Raw genomic sequence first — 24,371 nt, 5'->3', positions numbered from 1 at the left:
GGCTTGTTATATATCAGCTGTATTCTGTTATGAAAATCATGTATGCCTTCATAGTTTTTCTAATTGACTTTCCCCTAAGAAGGACTAACAGTGTAGACTGATCACTCTCTGGACGTACACATTCCAGGTATTTGGAGAACAGCCTCAGGAAAGGCTTTCTCTGGAATCAGATTATCTCCCTTGGCCACTTTCAAGGACTACAGGAAACACCACCCAGGTGGACTAACAATGGTAACAGCCCACGTGCAAGTCTCCTGACTTACGGTAAATTCCACAAGGAGACACCGCCTAGGAGAGGTGGACGTTAATAGCTTTACACAATTTAGCTCAGACCCTCCCTTTTATATACTGGGACTTCCAGGGCACAAGAGGGAGAAGAGAGAAGAGAATGGAAGAACTAGATGGGTAAGAACTTGAGAGGAACGAACTGAGATGGAGAAGAACTAGATTGAAGGGCTAAAAGAGAGGACTAGAGGAACGAGATGGAAGATGAGGAAGAGCCAGATGGGGAAGAACAAGATGAGGAAGAGCCAGATGAGAGAGAAGGAGATAGGAGAGGAGCTGATAGGGGAAAGAACTAGATAGATGAGAACCTAGAAGGGACAGAACCAGATGAAGGAATTAAGATAGAACCTAGAGGGGACAGTAGACAAATATAGAGAAATCAGGCAAGAAAGGAGCTAGACATGAGAACAGAACTGAAGCTGTGTATAAAGGATGTTATGCCAGAGGAATTAAAGCAAGTGGACGATAGAGCTCTGTGTGCTGAGATTCTATTTCCTGAAAATAGTCCTCACCGTTAGTAGTTCTCTCTCCTGAGCCCCTGGGATGTATAATATTAAGGCTGGTCCCTCTAATATTATACAAGACACACTCTCTTTCAAACACTGAGAAAACTCCATGCTAAACTGGAAAACCAAGTGTGTTTGGTAAGGGCAACTCCCAAATTGGGGTATGTTCTACCAGAAAAAGATACACTGTTTCACCGAGAGAAACTCCTGATTCTGAGTTACCAGTTTTCACATTTGAACTTCAGATTTTTAAAAAAGTTACTCAGAGCATGACCTGGAGTGTTGAGGAGAATTGTGTGGTTGGTGGTAACTGAGCCACATTGGAAGTTGAGCTTCCCGCGTGTGTGGTTGGAGGTAACTGTGAGTGAGTCACGTTAAGCATTGATCTCCCCGGGTGTGTGGTTGGAGGTAATTGTGAGCCATGTTGGGTGTTGATCTCCCCGGGTGTGTGGTTGAAGTAATTGTGAGCCACGTTGGATGTTGAGCTCCCAGGTGTTGTAGGTGTAACTGAGTTGTGAAAAATACTTGGGAAATTTGGAGTTACAAAGTTTTGGAACAGTTTAAGAATTGGGGTGCTTTCAAGTAGTTTTTTTCTTTACTCTTGTGATGACTCTGAGTTAATCTTGATGTTAACAAAAACTGTATTTTCACAACAGACTACCAGTACAGGATAATTGCTCAAGCCTGCGACCCAAGGACCCTTATTGGTTTGGCACGAAGCAAAGAAAGTGATCTTCGCTTTTTTCTCCCACCTCCTCCTCTGCCACCTTTAAAAGAAGTAAGCCAGCATGGGATCTAGGGAGTGGAAAGGGTTAATGTGCAGGTGCAAAGAAATAAGCACGGGGGACTGGATGGAAAGCTGAAATCTCCGTTTCCACAGGTCTATGACCCTCACAAGGGGCTCTTCGCTGCCATTTTCTGCCTTTGTGAGTTGAGAGAGTCTGTTCCGTTAGGTAACTCCATAGCATGTCAGCACCCAAGAGAAGGGTGCCTTGTAGTAACTTTTTTGTTGCTGTTTTGTTTTTGATTTTTCAAGACAGAGTTTCTCTGTGTTGAACTGGCTGTCCTGGAACTCACTTTGTAGACCAGGCCACCTGCCTCTGCCTCCTGAGTGCTGGGATTGTTTTGTTTTAAGATTTATTTTTAGTTATGTCTGTGTACCTAGACGTGGGTATGAGCATGTGAGTACCAGTGTCGAGGGAAGTCGGAAGAGGGCAACAGATCCCCAAGAGCTGGAGTGACTGGTGGTTGTGAGCCACCGGACGTGAGTGCTGGGAACCACACTTGGGTCCTCTGCAAAGGGCATGCTCTTAACTGCCAAGTCATCTCCGCAGCCCGCCTTGTTTATAGATGAGATTTTTCTCATCCTGAGCACTCCTGACATCTTAGATCAAATACTTTTTTACTGGAGGAGGCTGTTTTGTGTACTACAGGATATTTAGCAGCATTCCTGGACTCTGCTCCTAAGATGCAAAGAGCCCCCAAGTTGTAACAAAGAAAGTTGTCTCCAAACATTGCTAAATATGTCCTGGGGGTTAAAGTACCCCTGGGGAGACCCATGGCCAGAAGCATGCTGAGCTAACTGCAGGTGTCTCGGGCACCTTCCTTAGATGAGAAAGCAACACTAAACTTTGATGTAAACAATCACCTGAAAAAACAGAAAAGTAAATACATAGAACATTAACTATCATGAAAAATGAAATATTAACAGACTCCAGGTTTGATGATATCTTTAATTATTAAAGGTATAGTTCATTTTGAGTCAAGATATCAAGAAGTTCCTAAGGTAAAAATTGAGTTACAGTTCCAACAGTCCTTTTTCTTTGTTTGTTTATTTTTAAGATTTTATTTTGTATGTATGTGTGGGGCCTGCATGTATGTACGTACACTACATGCATGCTGGGTGTCCACAGAGGCCAGAAGAGGGCATCCAGTCCCCTGAACTGGAGTTCCAGGTGGTTGTGAGTCATCATGTAGGTGCTGGAACCAAACCCATACCTCTGCAAAAGTGGCCTGTGCTCTAATTATTGAGCCATCTTTCCAGCCTCGTCGTAATAGGTCTTTAAGTGTGACAGCAGCCATGGCAGCGTGGAACCACAAACAAATGATTGTGCACCTCCACTTTTGTGGCTGCGTACTTTCCAGATCACAACCGCTGTTCATCCTTTGTACTTAACGTGTATGTCTGTCTCGCTCTGACTCTTGCTTGGGGTGTTCTTTTGTGACACCCAGTTGTCGAGTTTGTGTCTGAAGACTGTCTTTGCTTTTTATTTCAGGATTCCTCCACTGAAGAGGAACTCAGGCATTTGCTGGCTTCTTTACCTCAGACAGAGCTCGATGAGTGTCTCCAGTATTTTACATCCTTGGCTCTTAGTGAGACCAGCCAGAGCCTGGCTGCGCAGAAGGTCTGCTTATATCTTATTCAGCAAATGGTTTGAGCGCTCGCTGTTGTCCAAGACACTGTGCTGGGCCAGCGTTTAGAATCTCAGTTGTTAGCCCAGTTATGGACTATCCACCGTGCACTGGGCTGTGTGGTGTCCGGAATCAGAGAAAGATAACCATAGATGTGGATAAGAAAGATTCGGGTTCCAGGAGTCCTCAGCTCAGCTTCTGAACTCATTTATTGTTTTGTAGGAGCAAATTCTGGTATTGCACCTTTAGAATCAACAGTCAGGATCGGGTACAGCTCAGTGACAGTGTGCTTGTCAAGTGTGCTCTAGACCTGGGTTCAATCCTCAGCTCTTGAGTTGAAGCATCTAGGCCTGTGTTCTAACCTGAACTCTAGATTTGAGAATCCAGCCTCCTCTCCTTGGAGTATAGCAAGACTCTGGAATTTAGCGGATCCAACCTGCCTTCCCTTGATACAGTCCTTACTCTCCGGTCTTGGTCTGTTTGCTTAGGTTGCAGCCTAGCGGTCCTGCTCAGTCCTTCACGTATACAGCTGTCAGCAGCTGCGGGCCGTTGCTGTGGGGCACACATTGAGTCTGCCCCCTGACTTTCTACAGCCACCTGTTCCTACACATCTCCTCTACCGCGTTGGCTTTTGTTTCGTCTTTCACTTCCTCAGTGGTTTTCAGATCTTCCGGATCCTGTCTTAGTCTCTTTTGGGTGTTGGTTCCCGTTTGTGCTGGCTTTGGCTCTCTCTTGGGATTGTGTCTTTCCTTGGTTGTGCCTGTGGACTCCAGGTTCACTCTCAGATGAACGGACTGTTTTCTAGTGACTCCCAAGCATCACGAATGATAGATTTGTCCCCACAGAGCAGGGTTTGTTTCTCTCCTTGAGGGTCTCTTGGTGTTTTCCCACTTGAAGGAAGGAATTCTGTGGAGGGACACATGAAATGTAAGCAAAACTTCAGTAAGCAGAGACAGACAGACAGGCAGAGACAGAGATAGAAAGACACACAGACCCAAAGTCTGTGTGTGTGGCAGGAGTGGGCAGAGGCGGCAGCGCTCGGTGGGCAGAGCGCAGTGGGCAGAGCGCAGTGGGCAGAGCGCAGTGGGCAGAGCGCAGTGGGCAGAGCGCAGTGGGCAGAGCGCAGTGGGCAGCGCTCCGTGGGCAGAGCGCAGTGGGCAGAGCGCAGTGGGCAGAGACAGCTCTGTGTGATGGATTTTAAAGAAATTTTTATGATTCATATAAGGTTGGGGGCATATTCATGAGGTAAGGTGACCTTTCCCCCGTCTGCGTCATGGTGGATAAGATCTCCCTTTTATGGAATCCTTTTCTAGAGGATCATGGGAGATCCTCTAGAAAAGCCTACAAAGAGAAGGGATGCAGACCCTTTGTTAGTGCATGTGTGGGAAAATGCCTTGGTGCCTTAGTTTTTGATATTTCAGGGGCAGCCTGTCTGTAACTTCAAAACATTTAACTGCAGATGGGCTTTCTGAACATCAGGAGTACAGCTGCCGAGAAAGAGCTGTCGCTTGGCTATCTCATATTCAGCTCCCTTTGACACTAGGACCATGATGGATCTGATAGTTGAAGCGTTAATCTAATTAATCTTATAAAAAAATCAGGAATCAAATACTGGGGTTAAAAACCTGAAAGCTCGCCGGGCGGTGGTGGTGCACGCCTTTAATCCCAGCACGGGGGAGGCAGAGGCAGGCGGATCTCTGTGAGTTCGAGGCCAGCCTGGGCTACCAAGTGAGTTCCAGGAAAGGCGCAAAGCTACACAGAGAAACCCTGTCTTGAAAAACCAAAAAAAAAAAAAAAAAAAAAAAAAAAAAAAAAAAAAAAAAACCCTGAAAGCTCAGAGAAGCAGGGGAGCAGCCACAGTCTCTTCCTACCTCTTCCGTCCATCTTTCGACTTCCTGTCTCCTCTGTCTCCAGTCCTCCAGACCACTCTGGTTAATTTAGGTCAGCTGGTGGCTGGCCCCGCCCTCTGACTCCAGACAAGTGTTGTTTGTCAGAACACAATCAAAACATCACACAACAGATAGTCTGTTGGTTAAGACATTTGGTTAGTTTTGAGGTTTCATACTGTAGGTTGGGCCAGTGTTTTCCAGGAGGAAGAATGCAGGATGGAGGCTGGCTGTAGGGTTCTCGTCTCCCAGTTCCCCCACTCCAGTCTGTCTTCTACATCACACTTGATGGCAGTTTTTCTCATGCCCTCCCTGGACATTTCAAGTCCTTGCTTTGGGTGGAGATCTCAGATGTAGCCCCACAAGAAAGCCCCGAGAAGGCATCTTCTCCACGGACCACAGTTGAGGTCCTACACTCGATATCCTCAGCCCTTGCTCATCTCCCAGGCTTTTCCCTCCTTCTCCAGTTCTACCCCCCAGGGTTTCTCTTGATTTCTTTTATTCCCTCAGAGCTTGCCCGTGTCTAACAGCATTTGAAACAATTTATACGTTTTCCTGGATGCCCGAGCTGGAGCTCGTCTTCCTCAGTGTAGCCAGGTGATCTTAGAAACCTGAGTGAGAGCTGCTCTTGTCCCTGCCTAAAACTGTCCAAAGGCTTCCTGCTCTGTGGTAAGCCGAGCCCTGTGTGTTTCTTGTTGAAGGCATGCATAGACTCCTTATCAACATGGCTGCCTTCAGGTTGGAACCAGGGGTGGCAGGAACGTCCAGTAGACAGTTGTGGGATGTAAAGCCTGTCCAGTGGCAAAGGGTGTGAAAGCTAATGGAGTTCTTGACACAGGTCAGAGGGCAAAGCTAGGTGTGGCCTCATCAGTGTTGACAGTGCTCCTCGGGAGCACAGGATGCTTGCCTCATCAGAGAACATGATTCTGCTATCAGCACCACTCTGGATACCGTTCATAAGACTTAGTGTCTGGTAGTGCTTGCCACTCTTCAATTTATTATAATTTAGTGTGTGTGTGTGTGTGTGTGTGTGTGTGTGTACACGTGTACACAGGGGTCAATATCAGGGATCGTTGGCTATTTCTTTCCACCTTACTTTTTGAGACGGAGTGTCGTGTTGAATCTGCAGCTTGCCAATTCAGCTGGACTGGCTGGCCAGCAGGCTCCTGGGATCTGGGTGTGCTCTCCCTCCCGTACCCAGAACTGAGGTAACAGATGTGCACCACCTACCTGCTTTTTATGTGGGTGCTGGGGGTCGGAGCTCGGTTCCTCACACGCGAGCTTCACTTTCAACTGGGAGAATTCTGAGCCATCCTGTTTTTAATACTTTTATTTAGTGATGCTTTCCCATTAAAGACTTTTTTTAGTATTAGGTTTTCAGTTGACTCCACTACCATAGCCTGTGTGAATTAGTCAGTGCTGAAGGAGATGACACCAGAATGACCAGTGGATAAAGAATTGACTGCCAGGAGAGGGCGGAAGTAAAGATGGGAAAAGATGTCAGAATCGTTCTGGGAATCTCCTCATGTGTTTTCTATTTAATAAGCAATAGAAGTTTGCGTAACATTCCCTTTACATTTTCAAAGTATCTTGAGATATTTACATATTTGACATTCTTTTGTTGTTGTTGTTGTTGTTTTCGAGACAGCGTTTCTCTGTGTAGTTTTGGTGCCCGTCCTGGATCTTGCTCTATAGACCAGGCTGGCCTCAAACTCACAGAGATCTGCCTGGCTCTGCTGCCTGGGTGCTGGGTTTAAAGGCATGCGCCACCGCCGCCTCCCAGACTACATATGTGACATTCCTAATTTGAATATATCACACATTTGCATATTGAAATCCCTGATTTGAATATGTTACACATATGTTAACAGGAAGCTGACTTTGTAAACACTGTGTCTTAACTTCAGGGAGGACTCTGGTGTTTTGGAGGAAATGGACTTCCTTATGCAGAAAGCTTTGGAGAAGTTCCTTCTGCCACAGTGGAAATGTTCTGCCTAGAAGCTATAGTAAAGCATTCGGAGGTAACTCGCTTTCCAAAATATGGCTTTTCATAGTTACTGGACACATATGTGGGAGTAGGAAGAAGTGGAGAGGAGGACCTTGGACGAGGTAGGGAGGAGTAGGCAGTAAATATGATCAAAATACATTGTATGCGGGTGTGGAATTCCTAAAGAATTAGTGAAAACATTGTATTTTTAAAATTCCACTTTTAGCTGGGCGGCGGTGGCGCACACCTTTACCCCCAGCACTTTGGAGGCAGAGGCAGAGGCAGGTGGCTGTGCAGCTAAGTTATGAATACTGTTAATGTCTAGGCACTTTGGCATCGTGGTCGTCTTATTAGACAGGATCTTGCTGTGTCCCTCTGCAGCTGTACGCCACCATGCCCAGCTATAGTTGGATTAAAAAAAGGGGGGACGCAAAACGCCTAGTGGTACCCACAGATGAGGTATAATCATCACCTGGGAAACACGTTAGGCACAGTGTCCAGTTGCCCGTGATGTTTAAACTAAGCAGATGTGGTGTGGAGTGGTGCAGGGATTTGCATTTGCCACTGGCATCCTCACCCACATCTGCAGAAGCACTGTCCTCAAGGCTCTGAGCTCGCCACTTTAACCTAAGAAGGCCAGCCCTGACTGAAGTGCACGGCTGTATTTAGTCATCGTTGATTCCCACCTGTGGAATGGGGCTGAGGCAGAAACAAGAGGGACTGTGGGGACCCTCTCTGGAGGTGTGAAGCAGGAATAAGGGGCTGTAGCACAGGAGGGCGAGGGACCCTCCCTGGAGGTGTGAAGCAGGAATAAGGGGCTGTAGCAGAGGAGGGCTGTGGGACCCTCCCTGGAGGTGTGAAGCAGGAATAAAGGGCTGTAGCAGAGGAGGGCTGTGGGACCCTCCCTGGAGGTGTGAAGCAGGAATAAAGGACTGTAGCAGAGGAGGGCTGTGGGACCCTCCCTGGAGGTGTGAAGCAGGAATAAAGGACTGTAGCACCCGAGGGCTGTGGGACCCTCCCTGGAGGTGTGAAGCAGGAATAAAGGACTGTAGCACCCGAGGGCTGTGGGAACTCTCCCTGGAGGTGTGAAGTGAACCGAGCTCTGTTAACTTGTACTAGATATCCTCCCACTGTGACCACATCGAAGCAGGCGGGGGCTTGCAGCTCCTGCAGAGGCTCTACCAGCTCCATAAGGACTCCCCCAAAATACAGAGAAACATCATGAGGATCATTGGAAACATGGCCTTGAACGAGCACCTCCACCCTGCTATAGTCCGCTCAGGTAAGAGCTGTGTGCGCACTGAGGACCCTGGCTCTGCCTCACCTCGTGTTACGTCAGTTTTTCAGTAGACGGACAGCTCTCAGGGTCTTCTTGGTAGACCTTGGTAGAAGTAGGTTGTTTGGACAGTGACAGGGAATTGCTAGGGTTGTCTGTTCCACACCGAGGAGTCAGCATGTAGAACCATCACAGGCGAGCAGGCTTTGACACGAAGATTGTTGAATTATTGCTGTGAGTTAGTTAACCAAGAGGCCGACAGAAAAAGAGAGCCATTGTAGAACTAATTCATTTCCTCTGCAGCCCAGGAGCCCCCTGGGAGGAGACGCACCTCTGCCTTCTCCCTCCTCGCCCTCCTCCTCCTCCCTCCCTCCTAGCAATGTGAGCACACAGATTACTCTTCAAAAAGGTTTTAAGGTTTATAATTTATTACAGTACTTAATAAACCGATGCTAAATTGTCTCATCTTTGGCTAGTGGGGGCCCAGAGAACTGATACACACATATTATACGTGTGTGTGTGTGTGTGTGTGTGTGTGTGTGTCTGTCTGTCTGTCTGTCTGTCTGTCTGTCTGTCTGTATACTTCTGTCTTAGTTACTTTTCTGTCGCTGCCATAAAACATCGTGACCAAGGCACTGTAAGGAAGAAAGTGTATTTGACTTGTGGTTCCAGAGGGATGGGAGTCTGTCGTGGCAGGGAAGCGTGGCAGCAAGCAGCCGGAGAAGGGAGCTGAGAGCTCACATCCTGTACTGTAAGCACGAAGCAGGGAGCATGAACGAGATGTGGAATGAGACTGTAAACACCAAAGCCCACCCCCAGTGATACACATTTTCCAACAAGGCCACACCTCCTAAATATCCACAAACAGTACCACCAACTGTTCAGATATATGAGCCTGTGGGAGACATTCTCATTCAAACCACTGTTAACAGATATACACACACACACACACACACACACACACACACGTGTGTACACACACATACATATGTACACACACACACACACATTTTGCTGGCTAGTTTTGTGTGTCAGCTTGACACAAGCTAGAGTCATCAGAGAGGAAGGAGCCTCAGCTGAGGAAATGCCTCCGTGAGACCCAGCTGTAAGGCATTTTCTCAATGAGTGATCAAGCGGGGAAGGCCCAGCCCATTGTGGGAGGTACCATCCCAGGGCTGGTGGTGCTGGGTTCTATAAGGTGGGCTGTAAGCCAGTAAGCAGCACCCCTCCCTCCATGGCCTCTGCGTCAGCTCCTGCCTCCAGGCTCCAGCCCTGCTTGAGTCCCGTCCTGACTCCCTCCAATGATGGACTGTGATCTGGAAGTGTAAGCCAAATAAACCCTTTCCTCCCCAGCTTGCTTTTTGGTCATGGTGTTTGTTGCAGAAATAGAAACCTCTAATTAAGACACATATACACACATAGACATATATTCATACATAAATGGGAGTATACAGATAGATGCACATATACCTTTGTATATTCATGCTTGTACACAGAAACTATGAATTAACCCTTAGGTGGTCTTTAGATCAGCAGATTTTTTTTTTTTGTTGTTGTTGTTCTGAGTTGAGGTCTCACTCTGTAATCCTGCCTGAGACTAAAGGTGTGCATGACTATTTAGGCTGTATGTAAGTCTGTGCACCACATGCATGCCTGCTGCTATGGAAACCAGGAGACAGAGTTGGATCCCCTGGGACTGGAATCACACAGTTGTGGGTGCTGGGGATTGAACCCGGGTCCTCTGGAAGAGCAGTCAGTGCTCTCCACCACTGGCCGGGCTCGTCAACCCCAGATCAGCAGGGTTGAATTTGAATGAATTCAAATCCAGAAATCAGAAAACTTTCTGAGAAGCATGAAATGGCCAAAATATTCACCTTTTAGAACTAAATATAACCTTTGTCCACCTGTGAGTTTTTACAACTCTTGGGAAGTACCAAAACTACTCTTTATTTTTCCTTCTTCCTCCACACTGTGAGTGTTCCTTCCCTCCTTCCCCACCTGCAGGCTGGCCCTGAACTCCTGAAAGTCCTGCCTTCCCTCACGGGCTGCTGGACTCACAGCGATGCAGCACCACTTTTTTTTAAATAACTCTTTAAGGTGGAAATGTTTATCGCTGAGTGAGCCCCCTTGTTTGCTGTCTGAGCGGTAATGAGCTTGTTAGTTGTGTATGTGAACAACCTGGGCCTTGGGGCCGACACGCCCAGCTGTTAGCGTGTCCCTGCTGCTCGTTGTGCAGATGTGTCAGCACCCGTGAGACTGGGGAGCAGTGCCATTGATAACGCCGTTTTATTACAGTCTCGAGAACTGCCAGAAGGGGTCCCCAGTGTTCTTACCACCAAAAGATGGCATGTGCAGTAACGTACACTGAACAGGTTTAGAACAATATAGGGGCTGGTGAGGTTACTCAGTAGGTCAGGATACTTGCTGCCTAGCCTGCTAATGTGAGTTCTGTCCCCAGAACCCACGTGGCTGAAGGAGAGAACTGACCCCACACATGGTCCTGACCTCCAAACGCACCCACACCCTCACATGCATGCACACAAAGCACAAAACATGTTGCACACCATTACACACACAGTTTTTATTTATAAAGTAAAATAAAGTATGCGATGGGGCTGGAGAGATAGATAGCTTAGCCATTATAGGCTAAAGCTCATGACCAAACAAGACAAAAAAAAAAAAAAAGGTTGAGAGAAGAAATAAACAATTCACAGAAGAAAACCAAAGTTGCTGTTGCTCTCAGACAACCCTGAACCCTGTGTTAAGGCAGCAGTCGTTAATTCTGCTCACTAACTGGAGTTTGGGCTGTGTTCCGAGGGTAGGTGTGCGCCTGCTCCGGGGGCAGGAGGGACACACGCGAGTCAGACGCTGATTGGTGGAGCTGGGCTGGGAGCTCATCAGAGCTGCAAAGTGACTCGCTGAGGTTCCACAGCACAGAAATTTGACCCCAAGTCTCTCTGACCTCAAGGCCCGTGTTCTGCTTTAAGTCGTGTGTGTGTCTGTCTGTCTGTCAGTATATATGTATGATATACGAGTAGGTACTTGTACATACTTGAGGAAACAGTTGAATCTGCCTTTTTTTCAGAGCCCTCCTCCACTCACCTGCCTCCTGAGAGGTAATGACCATCGATGAGTTTGGTGCCTGTATCTTTCCAGACCTTGTGTTCTTGTCTGTCTGTGTGTGCGTGCATGCACTTTTTGTACATATGTATGAAATCATACTGTTATCCATACTTCTCTTGTTCATTCTTCCCCCCTCCCCCAGACAGGGTTTCTCCATGTAGTTTTGGTGCCTGTCCTGGATCTCGCTTTGTAGACCAGGCTGGCCTCGAACTCACAGAGATCCGCCTGGCTCTGCCTCCTGAGTGCTGGGATTAAAGGCGTGCGCCACCACCACCCAGCATCTGTTTGTTTCTTTTTAAAATAAATTTTGGAAATAAACAATAGTATTTTTCCTTTCTGAGCTCTAGGCTTGATAAGGCTTTTATCAAATTCATTAAGAAATAGTTTCCTTATTAGTCAAGTTTGTTGGTATGATTTCTGATCTTCATAACAACGCACTGATTTTTATAAAAATCATCATGGCATTCCCTCCTCTTTTGAACTCCCCTGTAGTCATGGCCGTGTGTTTCACTTCCCTCCTTAGAGCTCCCTCAGCGGGTCTGGAGGGGAATAGCCCAGCTTCGTAGGGCACAATCCAGCTGGGGTGTTTGGGCTCCTCACCCAGGACAGACACTTGAGGCTGGCCTTCCTCTCTCCTTTTCCAATCTGAAGCATCTCTCTACCGTCTGAGATGGTTTGCATCAGTGCTTAGGAGGTCTGTCCTTTTCCTCAGGTTGGGTTTCTATAATGGCAGAAGCTCTGAAATCCTACCACATTATGGAGGCTTCCCACGCTGCCAGAACCCTGGCTAATCTAGACCGAGAGACTGTGCGTGAGAAATACCAGGACGGGGTGTACGTACTGCATCCCCAGTGTCGGACAAGGTGAGCACCACATGGGTCTCAATGATCATTTTTAACACTGGGAAGTGATTTTATTTGCAATGGAAAGAGGAGAAAGACCTTCAAAAGAGAGATCCAAGAAAAAAGTTGTAGCGCCCATCTCTGCAGCTAGCCATCCTCCTGTTCTCCGTTTCCTGCCTAGCTGTGCGCCCAGGACCAGGGAAGAGCTGTGGAAGGAAGGAACACACACATAACCACCCAGTCATTGCAGCCAGACCCTTTCCCGAACTAGATGAGGAAGAATGGAGAGCCCCAGGGACGGACCCCCTGAGGGCCTCGCTGCCCACCCGCCTCCTTCACCCCGGCACTTCTCACGTCAACCGGGAATGTACAATATTTCTTTGAACCGAACTCCAAGTCTCTCCTCACAGGAAATTAAAAAGGGCGGCCGTCGGTTCCTCCGTCTGCACAGCTCCTTCAGTCTGACTAAAAGGGGAATGGCAGGGGACAGAGGCAGGGCCCTCCCTGCGCCCCACAGCGGTCAGAACCCTGCTCCCATGCCCGTCAGTTTGGGGGCCTGCCTCAAGACACCTCCTTCTAGGGGAGCTGCAGTCCACTCTTGAGATGGGAGTGAGGCAGGATGAGAAGGGAGCAGGGTCCCAGGAGCAGGGCCAGGGTTTGTGCTGGAGGAGCCAGGTTGAGCAATCACCTACCCCATGGGAGACCCTGACAAGATCCCAGACTCAAGCTGTCTAGCTGTCACCAGGATCCTTTAAAAAAAATCCTCTGCAGAAAGAAAAATGGATTTATTGGTTCATTCTAACTGGCAAATAAAATGTGATGGTGACCAGTGCAGCCCCAGCTCCCCCTCCAAAAAGATTAAGTTTAATAGGAGTTAAATGTGAACGACCATGGCTCAGGCTCCAGGTTGCCTGGGATACCATGTTCCAAAGTCAACTTCTTATAGTCACAAACCAAGAAGGAAGTCATGAGTGAGTACATTTACCAAATATTCTGGTGGGAGCATCAGATGGGTGGGGGAGGGAAAACTCCGGAAGAGGTTCACCCATTACCTGGTGACATTTTAGCTTTTGGTTAGTGGAAACATTAGCGTCTGTCTGGAGGCATTTGAATAAAATCAATTCATTAGGGTTTTTCCTCACACTTTAAAAACATTATTTCTGTAAAAACAAACAAACGCATTTGTTTTTAAAAGTATCCACAAGGGACAGAAAAAGGAAAGCCAAAGATGAGCCCCCTAGTGGTGGAAGGGGGGAGTTGGTTCCTGTTTAGTGTTTTGATAAGTGAGAGGAAAGAGCCCAGCAAAGGGAACAGCGCCCTCTAAAGGCCGCTCTTGAGGAGGAACACAGACGCTGTGCTGTCGGTGCGGTGCCTTTCTCTCTTCCTGTACGTGGGGAAAGTCGGGTTTAGTTCTGCATCCGTCAGGGTGTTCCCAGCCTTTAGCCACACACCGCCGCCCTGAACCGTTTTTTCCCACATACCGCCGCTCTTGAACCGTTTCCTGTGCACACCTTGGGTCTCCCCATCATTTACCAGACCTGTGACTTTCCTTTTTGGATAAACTCTAGGACAGGATCTTATATCAAAGAATCTCCTTCGGTTTCAGCCTTATTTTAACCAAAAACTATTTTAACACTTTGTACTTATTTCTCAGACATGATGGTTCCTTTCTTATTTTTCTTAAAAAAAAAAAAACTTTTAAAGTTAGAAAAATATTATCTTGACGTATGTATATTAGTTAATTAGTGAACAACTGAAGTCCTAATATCAGAGGCACTGCCTTTGCTAAAAAACATCAGCCTTCCGTTTGGATCCACAAAGCAACCGGGAGGATAAAGTCTGCTGTGTCTGCCTGCACTGTGGGCCACACTCCTGCCTGAGTCTCCTAGGCTTGTTAATACTCATGGAGAGTCTGCCCAAATGATCAGAGCTGAAGGCGTGTGTGTGTGTGTGTGTGTGTGTGTGTGTGTGTGTGTGTGTGTGTGTGTGTGTGTGTTTTACTGTCCTAAACTTGCAGTCACCTTGCACCCTGAGGACAGCAGAATCCTGTGGGGCCACCCAGATGAGGATGGTCATCCTCGAGGGTGGGGCTGTACCGTCCTCCTGAGAACTGGTGTCTCCTCAAGCAGCAAGGACTTCCTAGACTGGCCTGCCATGTAGAACCGAAACAGTGATCAAGGTGGTTGATCCCCTGGCCTTGGCCAAGATGGTTTCGTTTTGTCAACTACTGGTTTCTTTGTCCCAGTTTTTCTTGAACTTTCAAGCTCATGTCCGTGCCCCACCGACGGGCTTTGGGGTGCTGGACTCCTCTGTTAGTCCTCCCCAGTGCCCCGGAGATGAAACTTTCACAGGCACACTAGGAGCAGTCGCTGCACCTGGCTTTCTGGTGCTGCTGGAGCTCAGACTTTGTCCTAAAATTCCTGTTGCATGATGAACTAAAAGGAATTTGAACTAATTTTGGGTGATCACTTATGAGCTAATTTGAACTGAATGCTTTTGGGGGAGCATCATGTATACATACCATGTAATGTATCTCAGTAGCACACAGAAATGTGTACATTGATAAATCAAGATGAAACAACTTTTGTGTTAAAACTTATAAAGAAAAGCATATATACCAGTTTAAAAAGAGGGGAGAATCTAAATTTTTAACAAAATGAATTGAATTAGAATCACCGATTTGGTTAAACTGTAAAATCTTTTATTCATGCCATTTTCTTAAGTAGACCTTGCTGGGTTTAAAGTGTATCTTTTGTATTTTTCTACTTTGATTCCAGTGTAATAACTAATTCTTACATGTCTGTCCTGTAGGGAGGATGAGCTTGGGATAGCAGCCTTTCTGGATTCAGAGAGAGTAGGATATACCAGTGCAGATCCCTGTAACCTGGACAGTTAGACCAAGAGACAAAGACCTCCTTATTGTAGTCTCAAAGAAGAAAAGGAACTGTATTGGCTGGTTTTGTGTGTCAACTTGACCAGCTAGAGTCATGAGAGAGGAGGAGGGAGCCTTAGTTGAGGAAATGTCTCAATAGATCTGGCTATAGGCCATTTTCTTAATTAATGATTGATGGGGGAAGGCCCAGCCCGTTGTGGGTGTGGCCATCCCTGGGCCGGTGGTTCTGGGTTCTACAAGAAAGCAGGCTGAGCAAGCTCCCCTCCATGGCCTCTGCATCAGTTCCTACCTCCAGGTTCCAGCCCTGCTTGAGTTCCTGTCCTGACTTCCTCCAATGTTGGACTATGATCTGGAAGTGTAAGCCAAATAAACCCTTTCCTCCCCAGCTTGCTTTTTGGTCATAGTATTTCATTGCAGCAATGGAAACCCCTAAGACAGGAACCAACAGATAAAAATCATGCACAACAACTACATGACATTAACAGTAATTATGAACACAGAACACAATACAATTCTAGTAAAGCAGAATACACCCAGTAAAAACCACACAGAAAATGTCCCCATGTCTGTGAGATGTAAGAGGGAGGAGCCTGGAGAAGACACGGTGGTTAAGAGGTAACTCTCTGTACACAGACAGGCTCGGGTTAACATCTCTGCTGGTCTTAGCTATCAGCAGAGGGGGAGCCCCTTTTGTAGGTCAAAGGAGCGATCAGTGATCCTGAAACTCCCGAGGGCCCTGAAGCCTCATGTCAGAGTCTTTAGTCCAGCTTTTACCCAGGCAGTGTCTGAGTGTTCCCCTTTTCATCTAATCTCTTGTTTCACTTGGGGGTCACTGAGCGATACAGGAGGAAAAGGCAAGGTCAGATGAGGGGGTAAGAAGTTAGGTTCTTTTTGGCTCAGCTGTGATTTTGAAACGGCCTCCAAAATATTCTTAACTATTTTTTAACATTTTTTTTAAAAAAAAATTGATAGTTTCCAAAACTCTCATAAGTTTATTCTAAATTAGCAATTTTATCATTAATTTAATGTGTTTAAATTTCACTTATGATTTTTTACTTCTGCTTAAGACTTTTAGTGTACACACACACACACACACACACAACTTTGGGATGTCAAATGGTTCCCTTTTTTTTTTTTGGACTAATTACTAAACATTAAGCCAGCTAGAGTACAAAATGATAGTTTTTCTATAAGCATTTTCTCTTTTCTTTCATTTCTGTTTCCCATTTCAGTTTTTTCCCCTCTTCCCTGAACACGGTAACCGTCTATGCTAGCTGGCGGGGTGTGAGTTGAGTGAGGTTTACAGACTCCCTTTCGTCTCTCTGAGGTTGAGTCTTCCCATCATGCCTCAGGTTTGTCCCGCCCGCTGTGGGAAGTGAGGGAAGTCAAGGTCCAGGGTGAGCCACCCTTGTGTGTGTCTTCCTGGCTCAGTCAGTAAGTTTCCTTCCAACCTGGAACGAGGTGCGTTGTCTTGGGTTTCCCCATGAGGCCACTGCATGTCCTAGGGAGGTCCCCCTGACATTTCTCATGTACAATGACTTTGCCATTATGTTAGCATACTTTGCCTAATTTTTTAAATACCTTAATTGGCTTGTGGAATCTTTTCCTAGACTTATTTAGAGGGTAATCTCGTGGTGGCATCACTCACAGGGATCATGGAGTTCGCTATAGTTGCTGTGGTTGGATTGCCTGGCTAAATGTGTCTCCTTTCCCTGAAGGAGCAGTGAATGTGCTCTGTCCTTGTCACATCCCCAGGATTCCTCAGCAGCCCTGCGTTGATAAAGTTTGTGTCGCCTCAGCCTGTCAACGCCCTCCACAGAGAATGCTGTGTAGCTTGCTGCAGTAGTAATGCACTTATTCTGCTTCTTTTTAAAACTCTCTTCCCTCTTAGTCAGCCCATTAAAGCCGATGTCCTTTTTATTCATGGCCTTATGGGAGCAGCGTTTAAAACCTGGCGTCAAAAGGACAGTGAGCGGGTTCTGACGGAAAATGCTTTGGTGGATGAGAACAGGTACACGACATGCTGGCCCAAGGTAAGGAGCTGCGGCTGGGACTGTCACCCATAGTTAACACTGCTGAGCCCCTGGGATTTCTCTCGCTGCTCTGCCTCCCTTGGAGACACCTGAGGATATAGCATCAGCTGGGCTTGTGGCTCTTCTGCATTGTACACTTTCTGTGTAGAGTATGTTCTGTGACTCTAGAATAATACTCCACGAGTGATAAAGTAGGATAAGAGTGTAATCATTCACTTTGATTCACCATTTAAAAGATAATACAGCCATAATTAATTGTACTAGCCAATTTTATGGCTTTAATAATTATAAAGGTAGGAAACTTGGAAGATGTAATTCTCCTTTGCAATTCTTTGATATTTTTTCCTCCAAAGAGCCACAACTCCAGGATGAATTCATGGGATGAAATTTATTCCAAGTCCATGCAGGAGAATGCTGTGTGTAAAGAGTTTCCCGGGCTTTGCTCCCCTCCCCCTCCCTCCAGAAAGACTAGCATGCTCTTCTCTCCATTGATGCCGAAGTCTGGAGATGTCAGCCTCCAGTTCCTGAGACAAACAGTTATCGTTAGTTTCCAATTCTCAGGTCTCGGTGTAGTCCAGCAGAAAATACAGTCTGTTCTGAGATAATAGATTCCTACTAACTGCTAAAAGCTTCCAAAACAAGTCTTGATTTTGGCAATTGCAGATGAAAATCAACAATGTTCTCATACCTATATTTGCCTGTTATAAATATTGATGGCATTTTATGACCAGAGATGTAAAAAGATGAAGTGCTTATTTTTATTAGTACCTCCATCTCCAGCATATTCCAGTGTCCTCTGTAGTGTCTATCGTAGGAGACCTTTGTCCACAAAGAGCAATTACTATGCAGTAACCGGATGGGGAAATGCCTGCATCTTCTCATGAACCTTTTGTTTTACCTAGACATGGCTAGCGAAAGACTGTCCTGCACTTCGCATTATATCTGTGGAGTATGACACCAGCCTCAGTGACTGGAGAGCAAGGTGCCCCAAGGAAAGGTAACGTTAGAGGGTGCACTGGACTAGGAGGGAGGGAAGAGCTCAGGCCACAGGGGTCCTCTGCCGTGGGAGGCCTTTTTAAAGGTTTATTTTTTAAGTGTTGGGGATCGAGGGCAGGTCTTGTGCTGTTAGGTAACCGCTCCAGTCTGCTACCATCGTTGTCTTCCTTCTAGAAGGCCTTAGCTTACAATGAGTAATAAGTAGTCGAAAGCTTAGATACAACATGGTGTTGAGCCCCTGACAGGGCTCATGTAACTGCAATAGTAAAAGACTGCAGATCTCTGTCAAAGGCTTCACGTCTGTGGGCAGTGTAACTGATAGCTGCTTGTGTCTTCACAATCCTCCCGGCTAAGGGACGCTCGAGGAAAAAGATGCCAAGCAGTTTTGACCTGTGTCCCTTTTACGTCCTAAGGAGCAGTGCCTTCCTGGGTCCCAGGACCTGATAGCCTAGTCCTACCTCTGGCTCACTGTCATTCAGTGTCTGTGAAGCTTTTCTCACACAGAGCTGATCTAGTTGGTGACAAAACATGCTGCTTGATGAGCACCTCCCACATGGGTGCCCCAGAAGGGTGCCAACAGAGGGCACGTTGGCACCCAGCCCACCTGTGTCTCTCAGAGCACTGGGGAATCTTGGTTCTCAAAGGTGTTATAGTTGGAGAGTGTGAAACCAACAGACTGCTAAGCTGTGAAGTTAAGTTCCCTTTGTTCTGAAATCACTCATTTTAAACTGTGATGATCATTTCCGAGTATTCAAAGCATAAATCCAAGTGGTGCATAAACACAGTAGGAATAAACTCAGACAATCAAGTCTCTGGGAAATTTTTATTGTCAGGCCATGGACGAAAAGGGATTCCCCCCCATACTTAAGTGCTTAGGGCAGCTGAGATGAGACCCATGTTCAACCTGTAAAAATTGCCAGACCCATTTGATATTCAAATCATGTGTGCTTAGTGTATGAGTGGCCTGTTGTGGGCTGAGATAGTCCTAATTGTGTGACTGTTAAGAAGTTTCAGATAGAGAATAAAAGTGGCCTAGCCTGCACCCCAGAGTGTGAGCCAATAGCATTGAACAAGCCAACATTCCCGTCTTAAAAGTGAAGTAGCAAGATTTGGGGGATGGATGCCTCCCGTCACGCTTGCTGTTTTCGTTTTGTTCAGAAAGTCCATTGCATTCAGAAGCAACGAACTCCTTAGCAAGCTCAGAGCTGCTGGTGTTGGGGATAGGCCAATGATTTGGATATCACATAGCATGGGAGGTAAGGATGGGTTCGTCTACATAGAGCGGCCATCATGAGGTGGTTGTGGCCAACTGAAAGTTCCACGTCTGTTTTAGTTAACTAGTTTCCCCACCCCAAGTTACTACTCTCCTTCCACACTATTCGTTTTTCTAGAAGGGGACGGCTAATAACAGACCGTGTGGGAGGGCTTGGATTGATAACGTGGTGGTTCCATGTGGTCATTATTAGCCAGCATCACACGTGGGGTGTTTACCGGTTAGACTCAGTGAAGCCAGCATCCCTGGAGGCCTCGGGGGCTCCCTTTCTTCCCCTCCATGCTGCTGTGTGCTTCCAGTCCCAGGTGCCTGTGCCGCTGAGGTGTGCTCATAGTTTTGCTGTGCCTCGGTGCCATGCTTGGGGGCCTGCCGCTCTTCAGCTGCACGCCTGCCTTCTCCTGCCCTCCCCCAAACCAGCTCTCCGCCTTCTCCTTATGCCTTGCTGAAGGCCTTTGCCTAGCCCTAGGCGAGCGTGTCCGATTAAGCATGACTTAGGCTGAACCTCAGCCATGGCTTTTTGCTGACGAAGGTGCATGTAACCCTTCTGCTCCTCAAAAATCCAGTCATGGTCCCTGTGCCTCTGTATTACCTGGTTAGGTGCTCATGGGAGCCTTTCCCCAGCAGCTGATTTTCTTGTCAGGACCTGTGACTGCATTGCAGTACTCTCCTGGGTGTGAGCTTCAGTGGCCGGGCACCGGCTCAGGCAGGGCTGGACTTTCCTCACACAGGCAGTGGGATCTGAGAGGGGGTCTGCACCACAGAGCAGTCTGCGGACTGTTCATAGACTCATAGTCATAATTCTACAGGCTTGTTATTAAAGGCTTTTGTTTTTTGTACTAAAGGAAATGATGTAAAATTTAAAGCATCTCTGTTGTGTTTGCTTGTTCTGTTTTCAATGAGTGACAGAAGAGAGGAAACAACTTACACTGTCTCTTACTTCACCCTGGCCAGGTCTTCTTGTCAAAAAGATGCTGTTGGAAGCCGCCAAGAAGCCAGAACTGGGCGCCATGATAAACAATACCAGAGGAATCATTTTTTACAGTGTCCCTCACCACGGCTCCCACTTGGCTGAATACTCCGTTAGCGTTCGATATCTTCTCTTTCCTTCTTTGGAAGTCAAAGAACTCAGCAAGGGTAAAGCTTTCTGTTGTGAAGGGTATTGTGGCGGTAGGACATTAACCATATGGAAAGAGGGGAAAGAGAATTGGTTTCTTAATTATACTGTCTTGGTTCTAAATTTGCATACAGCTTTTAACTTAGCTTGATTTTTCTTTGGTTCTCCTCTTTTTTGTTTTTAACCAACTATCTACTTGAGTATAGACGTAATTTTTATGTTATCTCGACCAGTCAAACTTAGACAAATTATGATTTTTCTTCCAAGCTAGTAAACTGCCTTTTTCCGTGAATTTGGAAACCATCAACTGTCAAAATACAAACTTTTGAGACAGCGTGTTATAAAGCAGTGTGTTTGTCATCAGCACTTGATTTGTAGCTTATCGTGGGATTTATTCTAGAGAAGCCTCTGTGTGCATGGAAGAATGTGCACTCTGCCGCTTTGGACGGAACGTCCTCAGAATCCCTGTTAGGCCCAGTCACTGTGTGTCACGTGTTTCAGCTTGTTCCATGATGATCTTAGCATCGTGGAAAGTGGGGTCTGAAGGTCTCCAGCTGTTACTGTATTGATCCGTCTCCACATTTAGATCTGTTTTACACAGTTGGCCGGTTCCATGTTAGATGCATGCACATGCAGTCATTACATGCTCGTGCTGAACTGATCCTGTCTGTTTCTAACTTCAAACCTGATTTTTCTGATTAGAGTACAGCCGTCCCTACAGATGAGTGACATGCATTTCTTGTAGACAGCACATCACAAGGTCTCTGGTGATTGGGTGGAGACTATAAATCATCCATCTGTAGGGTTATTGTGACGTTCTCTTGCTAGTTTGTTAACTGTATTCCGGGTCTTCTGGTGAATGTGTGTACCATTGTGTGCTTTGATGATGGCTGTCTTTTCCTCCTACTTCAGTCTGCTGCTGCGGAGTCTCCTCAGCATCTCCTTAGCTGGGAAAGGCTTCACTATTCCATGTCTGAAGGATAATTTTGCGGGGTGTAATATTCCTGGTTGGCAGTCTCTTTGAGTATTTTGCATGTCATTCCATTCTCAATATTTGACATTTTTAAAAATTATGTCTTGGTAAACTATTATTGAGTGTCTCTGGGGTCCTCCGAGCTGTTGTAAACAGATGTCTATACCTCTGAGCATTTGGAAGTTTGGCTGTTATTTTATGAGTCCGCTTTTCATTGACTTTCACATTTTCTTCACCTTCTTGAGTTTTCATAGTGTGAATCTTATTTCTTCCATTTCCCTTCCCTTTCCCTCCCTTCTTTACGTGTAGACTGAGTTTAAAAATCAAACCTGTCCTTAAGGTCAGAGTTTTTTTTCCCCTCATTCTAATCCATTACAGAAACTCTTTTATAGTTTTCAAGTTCTGATTGGTTCTTTTTAATGATTTCTGCCATTGGTCTATTTCTCACTCATAGTCAATCTTTTTAAGTTTTGTGCATGCCTGTGTATACACAGGTTGCCTCGTGCATTTGAGTAACAGAGCCCTGAGAAACCAGAGGCACTGGATCCTTGGAGTTCAGAGGGTGCTGGGAACCGGGAATAGCACGCGCTTCCCTCCTGACCATCTTCCCAGCCATGTTCTTTATTATCCTCATCTCATTAAGTTTCCTTAGGCTCCACGGTTTTTAATTCCTTTGTAGCCATTTCTTCTATTACCTTTGATTCTGTATCTAGAGAATTAATGCTTTCCTTCACGGTGTTACACTTCTTTCCGTGATGTGTCCCTTGGCTGATGCCTGTGCGTTTAGGGTAGTACCCATCCCTTCTAGTTTTCTGAAGGCCCTGCGGAATGAGCAGAGCTGATGCTGCAGTCCACTGAACATAGACTTGAGGGTAGAGACCCAAAAGAGCCATAGATAAACTGGGCTTGAAGTGATGGCAACCAGATGTGCAGAGCTGTGGGGCCAGATGGCCCTTTCCAGGTTTCAGAGCTTCTCTGTGGCCAAGCTCTCACAGGATGCCTCTTTTCAGCCATCTTGGCTCTGTGCTCTTACAGCCCAAGCATTATTTTTTTCCCCTTGTTTGGTGGTTATTGTTTACTCATGTCCTGTATTGTGACTCTTATCTTCTCAAATCATTCTGAAGAGACTGGAGTGCTCTGTAAAGTTCCAGTGTTTCACAGAAGTAGTATTAATCAGACTTCTGATGGCCGCTGTTTTTTTTGTTTTGTCTATATTTCTCTGTGTTTAGGTGACTGGTCATGATCAGTTGTCATCAATCTCTCACACTGACCCTGGAGCTCATTGATTGGCCAGACAGACTAGCTAATAAACCCCACGGCTTCCTGTCTTTCCTGCACCCCTCCAGAGCTAGGATTGTGTAGCTACATCTGGCTTTCTGCACAGGTTCTAGGGATCCAGACAGGTCCTCACCGGAATTAATCAGGGTTCTGTAGAGGAACAGAGCTGGTGGATTGCATGCGCGCATATACACACACACACACACACACACACACACACACACACACACACACACACACACACACACACGGGATTTTTAGAATGGCTTACAGGCTATGCAGTCCACCAATGACTGACTCCTGATGGAAAGTTTGAGAATGCAGTAGCTATGTTTAGTCCACAAGGCTGGATGTCTCAGCTGGTCTTAAGCAGATGTCAGAATCCTGAGGACATGCTCTAATGCCAGTGGAGCAAGGGCTTCCTTCCTCCTTGTCCTCCATCACCTCAGGCAAACACTTACCTATTGAGTGAGCCCCTCTCCTGCCTGAGTTCATTGTGAATCAGTTTTAATGTCCTTCCTCTGAGTTAAAGATGAATGCCTCTGTCCTGAATGAGTAATCAGACTGCCATAATCTCACTCTGCTTCATAGATTCTCCTGCACTGAAGACACTACAGGACGACTTTGTGGAGTTTGCGAAAGACAAGAACTTCCAGGTGCTGAATTTCGTAGAAACGCAACCAACGTTTATCGGCAGCATGATTAAACTGCACATAGTGCCCGTGGAGTCTGCAGGTACTCAGTCTTGAGGCAGGGTGGCCACTGGTGCCTAGGTGATGGGACCCAGCATTTAATAGATGTCAGTTTTTATAGCCAGTGTTTTGGGGATATATGGGAGAAAGGTTAATAAAAAAATCCAGGGCCTAAGTCCGTTATACTTTTTAGCAACAGATTCCAATCCCTCTGCAAGCGTACATCCTTGGCTTTAGCCTGTATAGAGTAGATATCAGCTGGCTGGCTAGCTCTAAGACACCAACACTTCGGTAAGGAGACTACCAAGCACTTCTGTAAGCTAGAATAAAAGGGGCACGTACTTAACAGATTGATAGCTGCAGAAAAACCTTAAAGAAACCTGTAGTAAATGTAGGAGATAAAAGTTTGGAAGATTTGGTAAATGGAAGATGTATGGGGAATATTCAAGCAGGAAATAATTGAAAAGAAAAACTAGTGTTAAGCTGTGAGTAGAGGGTGGGTGGGAGTACTGGATACCGGCTACTGCAGTGTAGACTCGACATGCAAGCTCTCCTCAGAGTGTCCTCATTTGCACTGTAGCCCCCAGACATCTATCTGAAGTGCCTCCCTTGACTGACCACCTCTCCTCAGCTTGAGGATCATCTCTTGGAACTCCTTTCTGAGGCTGGCTTAGGTCCTTCCTGGCAGCTCTTAGTGCCCACACACCGTGTGCTTGCCTTAGTGATGATTCTTAGTGTGCATAATGAGCTTGGTCCTTATCTCAGGATCTCCCACACAAAATGGAAAATACCCCCACAGACC

The 24,371-nt window shown here is 46.5% G+C and overlaps 1 protein-coding gene and 1 long non-coding RNA gene across 4 annotated transcripts in view; one reads left to right on the top strand and one right to left on the bottom strand.

Annotated features, from left to right (window-relative positions):
• Positions 1 to 24,371, top strand: part of Serac1 (serine active site containing 1) — a 40,690-nt gene that overhangs the window by 13,524 nt on the left and 2,795 nt on the right. For 2 of the 3 annotated variants that reach the window (XM_076552856.1, XM_076552855.1), the window contains 10 exons: positions 1,448 to 1,569; positions 3,068 to 3,196; positions 6,997 to 7,110; positions 8,196 to 8,358; positions 12,188 to 12,338; positions 17,102 to 17,243; positions 18,146 to 18,240; positions 19,398 to 19,495; positions 20,464 to 20,646; positions 23,469 to 23,612. In XM_076552856.1, coding sequence (XP_076408971.1) covers positions 1,448 to 1,569; positions 3,068 to 3,196; positions 6,997 to 7,110; positions 8,196 to 8,358; positions 12,188 to 12,338; positions 17,102 to 17,243; positions 18,146 to 18,240; positions 19,398 to 19,495; positions 20,464 to 20,646; positions 23,469 to 23,612 — 1,341 coding nt within the window. The remainder of the gene's footprint in view (positions 1 to 1,447; positions 1,570 to 3,067; positions 3,197 to 6,996; positions 7,111 to 8,195; positions 8,359 to 12,187; positions 12,339 to 17,101; positions 17,244 to 18,145; positions 18,241 to 19,397; positions 19,496 to 20,463; positions 20,647 to 23,468; positions 23,613 to 24,371) is intronic. The other variant, XM_076552857.1, reaches the window with a different exon arrangement.
• Positions 12,364 to 13,509, bottom strand: LOC143268915 (uncharacterized). Its single transcript, XR_013045131.1, has 2 exons — positions 13,370 to 13,509; positions 12,364 to 12,523 (listed from the first exon to the last, which is right to left on the bottom strand). It is a non-coding gene; the product is annotated as an uncharacterized LOC143268915 (long non-coding RNA).

Source organism: Peromyscus maniculatus, chromosome 16 (genome assembly GCF_049852395.1).
Source record: "Peromyscus maniculatus bairdii isolate BWxNUB_F1_BW_parent chromosome 16, HU_Pman_BW_mat_3.1, whole genome shotgun sequence".
NCBI classification, from domain to species: Eukaryota; Metazoa; Chordata; class Mammalia; order Rodentia; family Cricetidae; genus Peromyscus; species Peromyscus maniculatus.
Note: the sequence above shows the minus strand (reverse complement) of the source record. Positions and strands in the feature narration are given on the sequence as shown.